The 19,149-nt window shown below is 41.0% G+C and overlaps 1 protein-coding gene across 1 annotated transcript in view; it reads left to right on the top strand.

Annotated features, from left to right (window-relative positions):
• The first annotated feature begins 15,884 nt into the window (after window positions 1–15,884).
• The window catches only part of SUSD5 (sushi domain containing 5), a 103,867-nt gene continuing 100,602 nt past the window's right edge, over window positions 15,885–19,149 (top strand). Inside the window, exon 1 of the mRNA XM_072651481.1 lies at window positions 15,885–16,439. Coding sequence (XP_072507582.1) covers window positions 16,331–16,439 — 109 coding nt within the window. The 5' untranslated portion in view covers window positions 15,885–16,330. The remainder of the gene's footprint in view (window positions 16,440–19,149) is intronic.

The raw sequence follows: 19,149 nt of genomic DNA, 5'->3' as shown, positions 1-19,149 counted from the left end.
CTGTGGTCACCAGTGGGGGTGGAATTGAAATTGAAAGAGGGTATCAAATAAAATGGTATTTCCAAAGCTGCTCTAGGCAAGACACTGGCTAGGTGTTTTTAGGATTTGGCATTCATGTGCTTAGTTCAAGAGGAAACAGCTGACATTTTGTAAAACAAAAGTGAGGTTTGAGGACTTGGGAAGCTTAAAAGAGGTTCCTTAAACTTATTTGATGTGTGTGCTTATTGAAAAAGAAGGGGAGGAAAATGTTTGGAGAATATTTCATGGAAATGAAAAATATGTATTCTGGAGTACGTGTGTGGTTCACAAAAAAAGGTCTCTGGTTTGGAGGACTAGTCTTTCTTGTAAAGGCTATCTCTAGGCATACTTTCTCCTCCTTTCTATTACAGCTGCCCTGCCCGTTTTCCCAGAACCCAATCCCATCATCCTTCATGCTACAACCTCCTCTGCTATCTCGAAACCCCTTGATTTATCAGAGATGGGAAACAAGTTGGACATAGTGAGGTTTCTCAGGTTAAGTCTCAAGGCCTTCCCTCACATGAGTTTTGTCCCAGGTAAAGGTCTCTTGCTTTTAGTATCACAGACCAGTTTTTTGTTTATGCTCTTTGTAAATCTCTTGAAGCAGCTGCCATGGGCTGACATGATCATAGAATCTCAGAGTTGAAAGGGACCTCAGAAATCCTCTACTGTAATCAAGCCCATACCTGAGTAGAAATCCAGTCAGCCATATCACCAAAGACTCTCCAGTTAAAGCACTCCAATGATGGAGAAGTCAATTCTTTATGAGGCAGGCAGTCCACTCCACTATTGGATAGATCCAATTATTAGGAAGTTATGAAGCCAAAATCTGATTCATCACCTTCTACTCTTTGGTCCTAAGGTGGTTATCATGTATCTACTCAGTATGAATTTCGTGTGTAGATAGAGAGATAGATAGAGAGAAATAGAAAGATGGAGAGGGAGAGAGAGAGAGAGAGAAAGAGAGAGAGAGAGAGAGAGAGAGAGAGAGAGAGAGAGAGAGAGAGAGAGAGAGAGAGAGAAGCTAGGTGGCACAGTGGACAGAACTGGACTTGGAGTTAGGAAGATCTGAGTTAAAATCCAGCCTTAGGCACTTACTAGCTGTATGATCCTGGCAAGTCACTTAAACCCATTTGTCTCAGTTTCCTCAATCTATAAAATCAGCTGAAGAAGGAAATGGCAAACTGCTCCTGTATTTTGGCCAAGAAAACATCAAAATGGGGTCACGAAGAGTCAGACATGACTGAAAAGTCTGAACAACAAAATAACAACAACGCCAATACCTATATCTATACATACATACATATATATGTTCTTACACACACACACACACACACACACACACACACACACACTTAGACTGTAAGTTCCTTGTGGACATGGACCACTTTTACCTCTCTTTGTACTCCATGGGCATAGCACAATGCCTGGCACAAAGTGAGCACTTAGTAAATGTTTGTTAATTGATTAAATTGAAACAAAATATGATGTCTACATGACAATCCTTCAGATACTGAAGATAGTGATCATGTTCCCTCATCCTAATTACCCTGTCAAAAAAAAAAGGAGTTAAGTCAGTCTGATATGGCCTATTTCTGATAAATTTATGCTGGCCTATAGCACAGGAATCATTACTTCCCATTCTGTGCATTCACAAACCATATCTTTAATAATGCTCCAGAATATTGTCAAAAATCAAAGTCAAGCTCAGCAGCCTACAGTCAGAAGTCACTTTCTTTACCATTTTAAAAAAGTGGGACAAGATTTAGGCTTTCTTTTTCCTATGGCACCTTTTTTGTCCTCCATAATTATTCAGAGATCATCGATAATAACTCATTAATCACACCTTTAAGTTCTGTCCGTGCCCTGGACAACAATTTGTCTGGGATTAATGACTTAAATTTGTTGAATGTGGATTACCATCTTCTTATTTATGTTGGGTTTCAGTTTTCTGTTGATCATTTTTGCTTTCTATACTCAATCTAAAGATCACACTCTTTGCTAGTGAAAACAGAAGACAACTTCTAAACTTCTATAATTTCTATAATTTCAACCTTCTCTGCATTTTCATTGTGCCATTTCCCCCACCCCCTTCATCCCCAGTAGTCATCTTATATCTTTCTTTTATCCTTCGTATTTACAGGAACATAAGATCACAAAATCTAGGGTTGGAAGCAAACTTCAAGACTCATTTGGCCATTCTAAGGATCACCTCCTTGATATTCTTGACACTAATTTGCAGGATTTATCATGCCTTAGCATTCATATTTTGTTACCTGACCTTGCTTGCATTTCCTTTAGTTGTGTTATAAAATTCTGAGTTGAACAATCATTGCCTACAGGCAATATATATATATATATATCTTTAGATAGTATCTTCTTTTCTTCCTCACTGGAATCATCTGTGTTTACTGTAAAAACTTTATTCTTGAGGACATCTTATTTCAAATGAGTCAGCTCTTCACACCCTTGATAGAATGAAAGAAGAAGGGCTCCTATTTATCTTTTCTCCGGACTCTTCAAAATCTACTGTCCCCAAATCTAGACATCACTCTACGCTTACACCCAAGATTCTCTTCATCTATCATGAATACCAAGATGATGGAGTTATTATTTTTCCCAATGTTATTATTATGTCTATCTTGGCAACCAATTCCATCCATAGACAATTACCTATTCTAATTAAATTATGACTCTTCAAACTTTTGAAGCAAGGAAAAACATCATATATTCCAAAAGATATCTGATGACAAAATTGGGAAAGTCTTGACTTCTAGGCAAACCATTAGGTCTTGTTTACAGTGCACCTGAAGAGTGTGTGTGTGTGTGTGTGTGTGTGTGTGTGTGTGTGTGTGTAAGATTGTCATCTCACATTTGGTGGTGCTTCATTCCAAAGATATAGTTTTTCAAACAACATGGAGCTTTCCCATAATTGGATATCATCGTATGGTCAGTCAACAAGCATTTATTCAGCACATTTATTCAGGCTATCTGTTCAGCACTATGTGCAAGGCATGTGCACTACCGTACCACATGACTCGGACAGCATATCTTCCAAGAGAGTAAAGACTAGATTTGCACTAGTATCAAATTTGCTTACTGTTCTAAGCCCCAAAATAAGCCCTGCAATTGCCAGTTTATAAAAGCCTCCTGCAAGGATGATACTGAATTAAATGGAGGTTGTCTCCTATAAGGAAGCCTATACTTTGAAACTTTGTTGTATATGGAATTTCATGACAGTGAATGTCCCCTCTACTCCTGCAGAGTGCAACCCTCCATTACTTCCCATTCTGTCCTTTATTTCCTGATCTTTACTAGCAACAGTACAAAGGATTGATTTGTTTTTTCCTTAATGAAGGGTGTAGGGAAGCAACCATTTATTCTTTATGTTGGAAAATCTTCCTGAACTTTTATTTGTTCATTCATTCATTCACTCCTTTGCTTGTTGACTTTTAAGGACAACTGATTCTGGGCTATCTATGAATGTTGACAGGAACCATAACACCATTAAGAAGACTCGGTTGAGAACTCAGATCCTAGCATCATAAGAGTTAGAGTCAGAAGAGAATTCAGAAGTTACATAGCCCAATTACCTCTTTTGTAAATGAGGACACTGAGGCCCAGAGAGTAAGTGGTAGAGCTTGAACTCCAGTTCCATGAGGAACATCCTTTCCATGGTGCCATGTTGCCTCTCCATCATAGATCTACATTCCATATTGTATGTTCATTATTAAGGGTGGTGAAACAAAACACTAGACAGTACAAATAAAAACCATTCAATTCTTGCTTATTCCCCCCACCTTTTTTTTTGGCCATAACCCCCAGTAATGATTACAGAGCACTACAATCCACAAGAATCCTTCAGATACCCATTAAACTGGAAGGCATTTCATTAGCTCCCCTAACCAGTCATTTGCCATAATTTCTTCATTCCAGAGCAAATCCCAATCCCATGAAAAATTGTCCCCAGCTAATGTGGGATGGTGAAAAAGGCACTGACCTAGGAATCAGGAGACCTTGGATCAAACCCTAGCTGTACCAATAATTAGCTGTGTGACTTTGGACAAGTCCCTTAACTTTCTTGAGACTCAGCTTCCTCATCTATTAAATGAGAAGGTTTGTCTAGGTCAGTGATGTCAAATTCAAATAGAAACAAGGGCCAGTAAATCTGTACATAAGGATCCCTGCAGGCTGCATAGTGACTTCACTCAAAATGCAATATCTGTATTTTATCATATTTTTATTTATCTTAATTCCATTTATATTTTAATCTGATTTGAGCTGAACTCAGAAGTCTACTGAGTTGCCTAAATAGAGGCAGCAAGTTTGACACTTTTGATCTAGAAGACCTCTAAGCTTTCCCAGATCAAAAAAATAAGTAGAACTTCCCTCAGTCTGCCCATGGTATCAAGTGATAGACTTATAGATTTATAAGCAGAAGCCCTGGATTCCAATTCTGATTCTAGTTAGTACTACCTCTGTGACCTTGGGCAAGTGTCCTGATTTTAACAGAGTGTGTGAACTCTAGGTAAGTGAGATTGACTTCGATTCTGGAGAAAATTCTAGAATGGTTCATTTAAGAGCTGATTAGTTCATATTTTGAAAAGAAAGTGGTGATTACAAAAAACAAGTGTGGATTCATTAAGAACAAGTCCTAGTAGATTTATCCTCTTTCCTTTTTTGACTAGTTAACAAACTGGGAGATCAGGAGAATGTTGTAGATATAACTTACTGAGATTTTAGCAAACCATTCAACAAAGCTGCTCATATTATTCTAGTGTATAAAATGGAGAGATGTGGATAACTGGATCAATTCAGAACTGGTTGCCTTACTCAAAGAATCGTCAACTTTGATCAACATGGTAGGTCAAGTTCTGTCCACAGGGGAGTGACCCATTGTTCTGAGTTTGGCTCTGTGATGTTTGACATTTTGGTCAATTACTTGAATAAAAAGATTTGATCAATTCCTTGAATAAAGCCATCATGCTCATCAAATTTGAAAATAACAAAGCTGGGAGGGATAGCTAATACACTGGATGACCCTGCAGTAAAAATCCAAAATGATCTTGACAGACTAGAGCATTGAGATGAATCTAATAATATAAAGTTAATTTCATCAGAGGGTTAAATGTAAAGGATTATACAAGTTAGAAAAATTCAAATTCACAAATACAGGGTGGGGGAGGCATCAGCTATCAGTTTGTCCAAAAAAGATCTGGGGGTCTTAGCAAAATACAGGCTCAAAATAAGTTAACAGCCAAAAAAGCAAATATGATCTTGTAGTGAATTAAGAGAGACACAGCTTCCAGGAGTAAGGAGGTAAAAATCCTTTTTTACCTACAAATAAATACAGAGAGCTTTGGTGGGAAAAGAGAGCTTTTGCATAAAGTATACCAGGACTGAAATACACACATAGGGAATTCATGTGGCCAAGACCATTCTGACCTCTGGTACTTCAGGGCTCCCAGGTCAGTCCACTTCCTAGTGTTCTTCCCTCCTGGTCAGTGTCAGTGCTGCCAAGGCCTCCTTACAGCTAGGATAGGTTTCTTGTCGTTATTGAGTTGTTTTAGTTGTGTCTGACTCTTCCTGATCCCATTTGGGGTTTTCTTGGCAAAGATACAGGAGTGATTTGCTATTTCCTTCTTCAGCTCATTTTATAGATGAGGAAACTGAGTCAAATAGGGCTAAGTGACTTACTTGGGGTCACACAGCTACTAAGTGTCTGAGGCTGGATTTGAACTCATGAAGATGAGTCTTCCTGATTCCAAGCCCAGTGCTCTACCCACTGTGCCACCTACCTGCCCTTGAGCATCTCATGGGGCACATCATTTATTCTGGATAGGTTATTTTGCTGGACTCTTTCACTGGGCAGTTGTCATCTCCACCACCATCAGCTTCAGATTCAGCTGCTTACTGACTTGCTTTCAGAAAGAGCAGGGACTTCAACCCTAATAAGGCAGTAGCTACCCAAGTTCTGCATTCTCTGGGCCTTGGCTCTGAGGCCAGTTACCTATCTAAGTCTTGCTTCCTTAAAGCTAGGCTTTAATCAGGTGATGACTGTTTATGCAACAATAGCTAAATAGCTCTATGGCTCTGGGTTCTCTAAGTAACCCCTTTTGCCTATTGCTCTACGCAAACGAGTGGGTAGGAAAAGGTGAGGAGCTTTTTATGCCTTGGAGGCAGGTTCATTGTCTCTGCTAGGTACGCTGCAGCCCATCTAGGTGAAGCAGTGGATAGAGCAATCAGCCTGCTGAAGTCCTTGGTCTTCTTCAAGAACAAAGGACAAACATTTTGTGAGTAGTAGCGGCTACCTGGCTGGGGACCCAACCAATTCCAGGTGAGCAATGTTGCTATTTCTTCCTTTTCTCCTCCTCTTCCTCCTCCTTTTCTTCCTCCTTTCACATGAAGAGTCATACCCTTATATGTAGGTGCTCTGTCCAAAAGAATATGAATTTTGATCACTTATACTCTGCAAGGTATCATAGGGTTTGGGGGAATAGATTTTTTTCTTCCCTACTTTTTTATTCTATCATTAGGTGTTTGTTTTTTTTTTAAAGCTGGGATAATTAACTCTTCTATCTCATATAGTTTTCATTTGTGATTTCTTGAAATATAGCTCTGAAAAACAAGGCTTTGATTAAATCTGTTGGGATTCAAATGGAACTACTTGACTGTGCCTTTAAACTCAAATCACTCAGGCTCCCTCTCACTGAATGGCCAATAATAGGTCCCAGGCCAAGCTTAACTTTGTTTGGGTTTTGATGGCTAAGAGTGAGTGTAAATAGTAATTGTTTCTGTTCTGACCAGAAATTCTGAGGGTCTTCCCCTCCCAGCCTGATTTTTTTTTTTTTGAAGGCAAACTAGGCCATCTTTTGCCTCAATTCTTATCTAGCCTTTAATTACTAAATGAGTGTTGCCTCAGATAAACTGAGATCTGGGAAAGACCTTGGACTCCAGTGACTCTGAAGGAGAGAGTGAGACTGATGTGCAACTCTGACTCACTCAAATCCAATTTACTTGCAAGTGAAGACATCACTGTCCTGATGGTATTGGTTCTCTCTGAGAACAGAGGGGGAACAACAGCAAATTTCAATTCAAACACTTACTAGCTGTGCAACCCTAGACAAGTCAATTTACCTCTGTCTGCCTCAGTTTCCTCAACTGTAAAAAGGGAATACTTCCCAGGGTTATTACTAGGTGGCAACAGTAGATAGAGTACTGGGCTTGGAATCAGGAATACTCATCTTCATGAATTTAAATCTAACCCTAGACACTTACTAACTGTGTGACCCTGGGCAAGTCACTTAACCTGTTTGCCTCAGTTTCCTCATCTGTAAAATGAGATAGAGAAGGAAATGGCAAACCACACCAGTATCCTTGCCAAGAAAATCCTAAAAGAGGGTCATGAAGAGTCAGACACAACTGAAACAACTCAAGGACAAAAAATATTTGTAAAGCACTTAACACAATGCCTGATAGTAGTAGGTGCTTAATAAATGCTTATTAATTAGCTGATTGACTAAAAGTCTTTAAGAAGAGGCTCAATGATAATTTGTGTCTATTGTTCCCACTCTCCTGTATGTAATGTGCTCACCCTACAATAGAATATAAGCTCCTTGGGAGTAGAGACTATCTTATTTTCCTGTATTTGTATCCCAGTACACTTCTTGCCACATACTGTATCTATCTGTCAATTTATCTATCTATAATCTATCCATCCATCTGTCTGCCTAGATATCTTATATATCATCTATCTCTCTAGCTGGGATTCTTTTAGGGGATGTGATGCACTACGTGGCTGACAAAGCCCTTTACCTAAAATTTTGTTATCCTCCTTCACACCTCTGGACCTCAGTTTCCTCATCTGCAAGATGCCGGTGTGGTACTAGATGACCTGTGAAGTTTCTTTCAACTCTGAATCTACAGTCCTTTGAAATTTCCAACTGTTCCTCTGTCCTTGGTGCTCTTACCTTTTCCCACAACATTACATCAATTATTAATGTTACAAAAGCACAAAATATATTTTTAAAAAGTTGAACAGGAAGAAAGAGAGAATTTATTTCAATTACGCTTCTGGATTTCACCCATAAAACATAAATACAACTATAAACACTTTCAGTTCAATCCAAAAAAGTATGTATTGAGTGCAGCTAATGTACAAGGTATAGGCTAGATCCTGAGGTGAGGTATGATGCTGACAGTTCTTTTTTAGGTGCTGCTGAAGAATGCCCCCACTCCCAAATGCTTCCAAATTCCTAAATCTGCTCAGAAGACGCATATCCTATTCCAAAGAACATGAACAAAATTCCTGATAATCTGGTCTTCTTTTTGTCACCTAGGCAAAAATATTAGAAAAATTGCCTTCATATAAATCAAATGTGTATATTGAGACCGTTTTTCACCCCTTAGAATAAATTGGGATCAATCTCAGAAGTCCTCTAAGCTAAACTGTACCTGAGCAGGAATTCTCCCTACAGTTTCCTCAACAAGTGGTCATTCAACATCGACCATCTGCAGGATGAGTGACTAACTACATTATAAGTGATTATTCTTGCTTTTGGACCAGTCTCTGACTCACAGATTTAGAAATAGAAGGTACTCTGGAGGCAGTGGTATGTTGGTGAATCTTTAACAATCAGCTCTCTATACCATAATATACTTTTACGTTTAATTTGCATTGTTAACATTTTCTCCATCATTTTCTTAAGTCTAGACAATCAATAGAATACTAAATCAAACCCTGATTGACAATTTAGAAGGTGTAAGTAATTGCTGGTCACCATAGTGACCAGCCAACAGGTACACTTTAGTTTGGAGGTCATCTAGCCCATTCCCAATCTTGTTGTTAAGAAGTTTATTCTATTAAAGAATTGAAATCTGCTCACTCTAAACTTTTTAACTAGTGCTTGGCATTTGAAGTCCAATACCCTAAGTTCTATTTTTTGGAAACTACCTGCTAACCTTCGACATCATGGAATTTAGGAGCTTGAAATGACATTGAAGATCATCTTATCTTATCTTTTCATTTGTAGACTGGCAAACTAAGGACCCAGGGGATAATAGAGACTTGTGACCCAAGGTCATACAGGTAATTAGTAGCAGAGAAAATTCTAGGTCAGTGCTCTTTCCAATAGAACACAGCAGTACTAACAGCATTTGCTGCTCCTACCCACTGAGTTAAGTAGCTTACCCTCAAATAAAGTATCTGATAGAACTGACATGACTGAGTCCTGAGATCTTTCTGTATTTGAACTGCTTTTTCTTTCCTCTCCAACCTATTAACCTTTACTTCTATGAGTCTTTTTTTCTTTAGTTACTCTTTCTTGTTTTTCTTATTGTCATCAATTTAGCTTGAATTACTGATTGATGAGTAAATATTTTGTTTTCCCCCGATTTCCTCTAAGCTCTCATTCTAAGTTCCCTTTCCCTCTGATTCTTTTTTGGCAATTGGTGCCCTTTACACAAAGCATTATGGGAAAGTTGTGTTTTCCTCCTTTTTCTTACTCCTTTCATGATCCAAGACTCTTTCAACAAAACTGACCAGACCAGATAGTGCATCCCAAAAGAGGTCATTTAATTTCCAGCTGAAGATGTCCGGTGATAGGGAAACTCAGTCCCTTTCTAGATAATCAATTCTACTTTTCAAGACTACTTTTCAATAAAATTTTCAAGTCTTACCTCACACTAAATCTGCAACTGCTCCTAATTTTGCCCTTTGGATCCCAAAAGAAATCTAATTCTTCATCTACAAAACAAGTCTTCAAGTACTTGAAGATAGCAAATCAAGGACTCCATAACTTCCCTCTTTAAGCTAAACATCCATAGTTTCTCCAGTCTTAGATGGCATGGTCTCTAGTACCCTCACCATCCTGGCCAATTTTTCTGGACTCCTGTTTTTCATTGTTCTTTCTAAAATGGAGGTCAGGTAGTTTGATGGCACTATAATCTCATTTATATATCCAGTAATGCAGATCACAACCTACTCAGTAAAAATTTATTAACTACCTACTACATGTCAGGCACTATGCCAAGCACTGGGGATAAAAAGAAAGTTAAAAGGAAGTCCTTGATCTGGACCGATACTCCTGCCTCTCCATCTTATTTGCAACTCTTGACCATATCCTCCTAGAAATCTTTCACAGTCTGTCAGCTAATATTATTAAGTGACTCCTATGCGCTAGGCACTGTACTGAGCATTAGGGATGCAAAGAAAGTCAAAGGATAGCCCCCATTCTCAAGGATCTCTTAGTCCAGGGGTAGGGAACCTGCAGCCTCCAAGCTACCTCTCTAGGTCCTCAAGTGTGTCTCTTTGACTGAATTCAAACTTTACCAAGGGGATTTGTCCAATAAAGTTTGTATTCAGTCAAAGGGCCACACTTGAGGACCTAGAAGGGTGGCCTCAAGGTGGATTTGTTCTGTGAAGCTTGGATTCAGTCATGTAGCCTCATGACCAAAGGTTCCCCACCCCCACCTTAGTCTAACGCAGGGAGACAACAGACAACTATGTTAAAAAGGATATAGTCAGGATAAATTAGTAGCGATCTGGGCCGGATAAAGTAGAATCAGATAAAGCTTCTTGCAGAAAGTGGGACATTGGCTAAGACTTGAAAGATGTCAGGAAAGAGAGAAAGCAGGGATGAGGAGAGTGAGTGTTCCAAGCATGGGGGACAGTCAGTGAAAATGTCTTGTTCAAGGCACAGCAAGAGATCCAGTGTCACTGAATCCCAGAGTGCCTAGAGGGGAGTGAGGTGTAAGAAAATTGTAAAGATAGACAGGGGAGAGCTTATGGAGAATTTTAAAAGCCAAACATTTTATATTTGATCCTTGAGGAGCCACTGGAGTTGACTGAATGGAGGGTAATATGGTCAAATCTGTGCTTCAGAGAGATCAATTTATAACTGAGGGAAGGATGGATTGGAGTAGGGAGAGACTTGAGTCAGGGAAATCAAGCAGAAGATTATTGCAATAGTCCTGGGGGAAAGTGACGAAGACCTTTACCATGTAGGTGACAATGTCAGAGGAGAGAAGGGGCCATATACAAAAGACATTACAAAGATAAGATTAACAGAACCTGGTAATGATTCGATAGGGGGACTGAGAGAGAGTAAGGAGTTGAGAATAACACCTAGATTGTGAACCTGGGTGACTGAATGGGAGAATGGTGGTACCCTTGACAGTAACAGAGAAATTAGAAGAGGTTGGAGGGTTTGGAGGAAAAGATGGTCAGAATTGGCAATTCAGAAATCACTGATAACTTTCGAGAGAGTTCAGTTAAGTGGTGAGAATGAAAATCAAGCTGAAAAGAGTTGAGGGGAAAGAGATGAAATAAATGGAAGGAGCAAGCAGACAACATTTTCAAGAAGTTTGGCTGAGAGGGGCAGAGCCAAGATGGCGGAGTAGAAAGATGCACATACACATAGCTCCGAACCCACAACCCATAGAACATCTACAGAAAAGTAACTCACGGCGAATTCTGCACCCAGAGGCCACAGAACATTGGAGCGAGGGAGATTTCTGTTCCACAGAGACCTGCAAACCTCTCGCTAAAGGTCCTTTGCGCCGCAGACTGGGCGCCGGGACTGGGAGCTGAGTACAGCCTTGCTGCAGCCACGGCACCGAGAGGAAAAGATCCGAGCGGGCTTCAGGGACGGAATCTCCAGCGGCCACGCGGGTCCCTCCACCCACAGGTGACGGGGGTTGGTGAGAGGGTCTCTTTGGCGGGTCAAGAGGGGAGTGGGGTGTCCCCATAACTCAGGCCCCCTCAGGAGGCAACAGCGGAGACGGGAGCAAACCGGGGCTCCCCAAGCAGGCAGGAGCCCAGATCCATTGTTGATGGTCTCTGCATAAACCCCCTGAGGGAACGAAGCCCATGAGGGGGCCCTGCCCCAACCTGAGCACCTGAACTTAATCACACACTGAATAGCAGCCCTGCCCCCGCCAAAAGCCCTGAGGCTGGCAAGCAGCATTTGAATCTCAAACCCCAAGCACTGGCTGGGAGGATCAGGAGGCGAAGTGGGTGTGAAGGGAATATTCAGAAGTCAAATCACTGGCTGGGAAAATGCCCAGAAAAGGGAAAAGAAATAAGACTATAGAAGGTTACTTTCTTGGGGAACAGGCATCTCCTCCCTTCCCTTCTGATGAGGAAGAACAATGCTTACCATTAGGCAAAGACACAGAAGTCAAGGCCTCTATATCCCAGCCCACTCAATGGGCTCAGGCCATAGAAGGGCTCATAGAAAATCAAGTTAGAAAGGTGGAAGAAAAGCTGGGAAGAGAAATGAGAGACATGCAGTCAAAGCATGAACAGCAGATCAGCTCCCTGCTAAAGGAGACCCAAAAAAATGCTGAAGAAAATAACACCTTGAAAAATAGGCTAACTCAATTGGCAAAAGAGGTTCGAGAAGCCAATGAGGAGAAGAATGCTTTCAAAAGCAGAATTAGCCAGATGGAAAAGGAGATTCAAAAGCTCACTGAAGAAAATAATTCTTTCAAAATTAGAATGGAACAGATGGAGGCTAATGACTTTATGAGAAACCAAGAAATCACAAAAAAAAACCAAAAGAATGAAAAAATGGAAGATAATGTGAAATATCTCATTGGAAGTTTGGCTGAGAAAAAGTATAGACCCCAATCCTGCAATCCAGCATGGTAGTTATCTCCCCTGCTTCATGAGACCTGCAAACTAGATATCACCTTCATCTAACATCTGACAAAGTAGGGTCAAGGATAAAATCAGCGCTATATAGTCAACAGAAGTCTCAGTAAAGAGACCTGGATTCAAATCCTGCCTCAGACAATTTCTACGTATATAAGTCATTTAAACTCTCAGTGCCTCTACTTCCTCATCTGTAAAGTAGGGATAATAATATAAGTACTACCTAATTTAGGGGCAAAATGATGCTAGAACTGAGTGTGTTGGCATGTGCCTATAATCTCAGCTACCAGAGAGGCTGAAGCTGGTGGATCTCTTGAATTCTGAGCTACAGTGAGTTATGCCAATCTTACGTTGGAAATACTTGGTATTAAGATGGCAACCCTTCTACAAAAATGTGCATACCCTTTGACCCAGCAATATCGCTACTAGGACTATATCCCCTAGAGATCATAAAAATGGGAAAGGGTCCCACATGTACAAAAATATTTATAGCAGCACTCTATGTAGTTGCCAAAAACTGGAAGTCAAGGGGATGTCCATCAATTGGGGAATGGCTGAATAAATTATGGTATATGAATGTAATGGAGTACTATTGTGCCATAAGAAATGATGAACAAGAAGACTTCAGAGAGGCCTGGAAGGATTTATATGACCTGATGCTGAGTGAAAGGAGCAGAACCAGGAGAACTTTATGCACAGCAACAACCACAGTGTGTGAGAGTTTTTTCTGGTAGACTTAGATTTTTGTAATAACACAAGAACTTCTTACCAAAAAAAAAAAAATCCCAATGGAGGATCTCAAGGCAAAATGCCTGCCACACTCAGAGAGAGAAATATGGAAGTCACTCACATATTGTAGCAGATCATGTTTGTGTATGTGTATGTGTTTGTGTATCATGTTCTGATTTGTTATACGATTTCTTTCATTTATCTTAGTCTGACTACATAGCATGACTATAGTGAAAATATACTCAATAGGAAAGTATATGTAGAATCTATACAGAATTGTATGCAGTCGTGGGGAGGGAGGGGGGAGTGGGGGGTAGGTGGGGGGGATAAAATCACAATTGTATGGCAGTGATTGTTAAACATTACAAAATAAAAAAATAAAATAAAATAAAATAACTAATAGCAAAAAAAAAAAAAAAAAGATGGCAACCCTTTTGGAGAGGAGAGGGGCACCAGATTGGCCCCTCCTACGTTAGAAGAGGAGCAAGTCAAAGCTTTCATGCTGACCTGTGATAATAAATATATTAATAGTGGGATTAAGTCCAGGAGCAAACTCTACACTTCCAGCCTGGTTGAACTAAAAATAAAAAGTACTATTTTGTTGTCATTCAGTCATCTTCACAACGCTGGGGCTTTCTTGGTAAAGATACTAGAAGATTTTGCCATTTCCTTCTCCAGCTCATTTTATAGATGAGGAAACTAAAGCAAACAGGGTTAAGTGACTTACCCAGGACCACACAGCTAGTAACTGTGTGAGACCAGATTTGAACTCAGGAAGATGAGTCTTCCTGACTCTAGGTGTGGCACTCTATCTACTGTGTAGTCTTATAATCAAGATGACTTTTAGTCGACTTGTATTCAAGAAGAAATTAGTTCAAATCCTTCATATTATATTTATTAATTTTGTTAACCCTGGCAAGTCAAGTGATTGCTTTGAATCTCAGGCAATTCTCAAAGATATATCTACGAAATTATAGAAGGTGTTACAACGTGCTTGGGTAGAAGAAGTTCTTACATCACCAAAATCAAAGATCTTTGATTTACTAACTTCTCTTTGACTGCCTTGATCACTTCATTTATAGGATTATTGTGAGGAAAGTATTACAGAAATGTGGGCTGTCATCCTCATCTTCATCCCTATCCCTGGAGCACTCTACTGAGGACCTCCTTCCATCTTGGCATCCAATCTATTCCTGTCCAGATCTCTCCATCTTTTAGACAAAGAGAGTAGGTGAGAGTATTTGCCAAATGTGTTGTTGAAATATTGTGGCTTGATATTTAATAGCATTTTCTTGCCCTAATCAGTCAAGCTAGGCCAGTATATGGTAATTCATAGTATCCTAGACTTAAGACTGGAAGAAACTTAAGAGGCATCTAATCCAATTCATTTTACACAGAAATAAACCTAGATAAATTAAGTGACTTGTTGAAGGTCACAACAGGTCCTGAACATCCAAAGTGAGAACTGAATGTAAGTCCTTTGACTTTAAAATCAGCTGGAACATAGAAATACACTATTTTTCCAAGTTGTTTTGAATGAATGTTTTCAAACAAAATTTTACATGATATGACTTGATATGATTTGATTATTTATAAATTTCCATGGTGTATAGAGGCCATTCTGAGGAAATGTGTTTGCTACATAAATAGTTCTTGTGTCCCTTTGATGTGACAGGTCAGCTGTGTCCCTGGGCTGATCATATCTACGACCCCAAAAGCTATCTCTTTAACACTAAAATTCCATCCATGATTTTATAAGGCTGCCAGTTCTAGGTCCCCAGAATTCAAAAGACAAACTAACCTAAAGGGAAAAGGAAACATATAAGTGGGTGTGAGCAAGCTGCAGGTATGACAGACAAGGGAGGCAGTGAAAAAAAGAATTATTAAACCTATATGTAATCAGAAAAGGAAATGGCTGGTCATGTGATAAGCATGAGTGAGAAAACATGGACAACGCATTGATATGAGATATGAGACCTTCAGATCTGCAGTGATAGTAGAGAGACAAAGTGGTGCATCGAAAAGAAGGCTGAATTCCTCCAAGAACTTGGGTTCAAATTCTGACCCAGACACTTACTACCAGAATAATCTTGGGCAAGTTATTTCACTGCTCTGAATCACTTTCTTTAACTATTAAAAAGGAGGGGCAGATTTGACTAGATGCACCCTAAGGTCCATTCCTGCTTAAAATCTAGAATCTAGGAAGGAGTCGTATGAAACAGGGGTAAGATGCTCATAGGATCAAAAGCCTTAGAGAGTATTGTAGCAATTCTCCCCGTTAGTAGCTGATGGAGAGAGGGGTTTGGGAGCCTCAGAATCCTTGCAGACGGTCCTCCCCTCGCCTTCACAGTCAGCTCTTTGCCTCCTAGTCCCCCTCTCCTCCTTCTCCTCCTCCTTATCCTACTCCTCCCTCCCTCCTTCCCGCGATCCCCCTCCCTCCCGCCCCCTCCCTTCCTCGCCCCCTGCACTGGCTTGGCTGGCTCAGGGCTGAGTCCAGAGCTCTGCAGTGTGACTGGGCGGTGTGACTTTTCACACCAGCCCTCCAGGTGCACACCAGCCCCCCAGCAAGGCAAGGACTGGATAAAGGAGCCTTCCCAGCCCCACAGATCGGCCTCAGACCCCCTACCCTCCCCGGGTTTTTGCCACACCTCTGCCTCCCTCTCCTCTGGCTTGCCCGCGGACGCCAAGGAATCTTCTCCTTTCCTTCTATCTCACCCCGCCCCCCCCAAACCCGTCCTTCGTCCTCTTTTTACCATCCCTCGCTCCTAATCTCCCCAATCCCATCCTGGGAAGAGGAGCGCTCCTCAATCGCAGCCCCGGCTTGGGCGGGGGGGTACTCTCCCTCACGCCCTCTCCGTCCTCCCCCCACCCAAAGCAGCGCCCTCCTAGCCACCAGTGCCCTCCCAGAGCCTCTCGGGGGCCAAAACCATGGCGGCTGGAGGTAGCCGGGGGTCCCAGGCGTCCACCTTCGTCCAGTGCTTGGGGGGCGCCCTGCTGCTGCTGCTGAGCCTCCGGTGCCTGTCGGTGAGGGCTGATGGTAAGTAGGGGAATGAGCGGGGGAATCTTCTCTTCTCCCTTAGGTGCCAAGCTGGGCGGGCCGGCTGCCGGTGACCCCCACCTCCACCCCTTCTCAAGGGAGGCTGATACTTCGTATTAAGTAGAAAGAATTCTAGTGATGCCAAGGACGTGTCTGGGATCCTGAAGGGCTGCCATGCTGAGCCAAAATGGGGACGGGGTGTCAGGAGAAGTGGAGAAGGGCTGGAAGGGGGTGCATAAATAGAGAAGCAGGATTAAAGTACCCCGCGAGGTCTCTAGATGCAGTCCTTCCAGTGAAACATTCCCAGGAGAATGATTCTGAGGGACTTTGTCTCCCCCTTGCCTTCTCTCCCCGCATCCCCACCCCTGCCCACCCAAGGAGCCAAAGCCATCTTCCTGCCACCTTCTGGGCTCTGTGTGTGCCTGAGCTGGACGCTGCGGAAGGACTGGGGAAATCTAGGGAATCGAGGAAGTCCGCCCCCAGCCTCTGCCCATGTCCCGGTGGACCGAAAGCCAGCAGCCCTTGGGGATGCCCAATCTCTGCACCTCGAGGTTAGACTTTACCCTCAGGGTCTGTGACCCGGACAGAAGGGAAGTACGACGGTGGTCCCTCCTGCTCCGACAACTTTCTTCCTTCTCTCTGACTAGGCAGCCCTTCTAAACCTTTTTAAGTTCAAGACTTTTCCTTTATCTCTGGTTTTAAAACAAACCCCAAAGTGAAAGATGCTCTAGAAGTCATAGATCATTAACTTTGTAACTCATCTCGTCCATCCTCCTCCTTTTACAGATGAGGAAACTGAGGCCCAGAGGCAGAAAATGACTTGCCCAAGGTTACACAACTAGGAAGTGGCAGGGCTGGCATTTTCATTGCCCTTTCCACTGCAGACCCCTGTGTCCTATCCCTCCACTCCTAAAACTTTTCAGACACGTAAGGCTGGTTGCTTCACACTGGGTTTTGTGTTCAAAGGAAGGATTTGACTTTTTTAGGAGGATTCAGATACCCTATCAATTCATTTGACAAACACCTTCAGGTTCCCTTTTTTTTGGGTGGTAGGGGAGGTATTAGGCTACACTGAAATAAAGAGACACTCTTGAGCAGACTACTTCTCACAGCTTTGGAGGGAAATTTGGTTCCTCATTAACTTTGGCTGAGCAGGAACTTCATGGATAAAGTAAAGGGAATGTCTCAATTTGTTTCAGAGGCTTTGCAATGACTGTATGAGTGTGTGTCTGCGTGTGTGTTTTAATAACCCTTCTGCCAGGAGGAAACAAAAGGAAGCATTGTAGTAAAAGGAAAAAAGGAAACCAAGAGAGGAAAATCATTATAAGTATTAAATTTTTCACTGCTTCTCATCTGGTGTCAATGCTGAGGGTCTGACAACGCTGCTCTTAGGAAAGATTGAACGACTTATTTCTTTCTCCATATCTTCAGACAGAGAAGCTAAGGGAACATATCTATGCTGATCAACTGTTTATTGGTGATCTGCTGTGGTTAGGTGTAGTGTTTCGGGCTGGCACTCAAGACTTTTTTTCATTTAATATCCTTTGCAAAGAATGCAGATGTAATCAATGAATATGTACTAAAATAAGGCTTGTATTAAAATGATAGAACGTCAAAAGTTTCTTTTTAAGTCTACACATTTTTTTAAAAAATTAAACTTTACAATATAATTTGCTTCAGTGGATCCTAAGATATTATACAGCATGAAAATGTGTTTCCTCCTACAAAAAAAAATCTAGATCTAGTTAAAAAGTATAGAGATTCTCTCATCTGTGAACATTGAAGGGAAAATTTCATTGAGCAGGCCATTTAGTCATGCCACACCCAAAAACAAACTGCCTCTTCCACTGACCTCCAGCTAGTACATTTTTCCTTTCTTCTCTTTCTTTCTTTCTCTCTCTTTCGTTTTCTTTCTTTCTTTTTCTTTCTTTCTTCCTTCCTTCCTTCCTTTCTTTCTTTCTTTCTTTCTTTCTTTCTTTCTTTCTTTCTTTCTTTCTTCCTTCCTTCCTTCCTTCCTTCCTTCCTTCCTTTCTTTCTTTTTCTTTCTTTCTCTCTCTGTCTCTTTCTCTCTTTCTGTCTCTTTCTCTCTGTCTCTCTCTTTCTGTCTCTCCCTTTCCTTCCTGCTTTCCATTTGTTTATTTCCTTTTCTTCTCCCCCCCTCCCCGAGAAATGTACAGGTGTATCTGTATCAAACATATTATGTATAAATTAGGGTAAGAATTTACTTCAAAGAACTATACCTTTCTTTGCTAAATATTTCCATGAATAGATCAGATTTGGGTATGTAATTATAAATAGATCAGGAATGGGGGTGGTAGTAGAGAGGATGAATTAGAAGAGGAAGAGAAGGAAATCTTGAAAAGAGTTAAGGGGTTGTTGCTAGTTAAAGATCAGTCAGATAAGGAAGCACTGTCTCTGAAATTATAAGACTATAACTTAACTATAAAATTATAAGAATATAGCTTAACTATAAAAGATGATTGTGTTCACAGAAATTTTATTAAGGAAAATTCAGGAGCATATGTGAGGCATGAATAAACCAGAACTGGAAGACACTCTACTTAAGTCCTAAAATGTATAAGTTTTAACATAAACATATAAGTACATAAATTCATAGCTACAGAGCTTGGAAACCTTTGATCTCACCTAGTGCAGCCCTCAATGTTCCATATCTTTGGGGCCCCAGTCTAAGATATTGTAAGGATATGGA

This window comes from Notamacropus eugenii, chromosome 3 (genome assembly GCF_028372415.1).
Source record: "Notamacropus eugenii isolate mMacEug1 chromosome 3, mMacEug1.pri_v2, whole genome shotgun sequence".
NCBI classification, from domain to species: domain Eukaryota; kingdom Metazoa; phylum Chordata; class Mammalia; order Diprotodontia; family Macropodidae; genus Notamacropus; species Notamacropus eugenii.
Note: the sequence above shows the minus strand (reverse complement) of the source record. Positions and strands in the feature narration are given on the sequence as shown.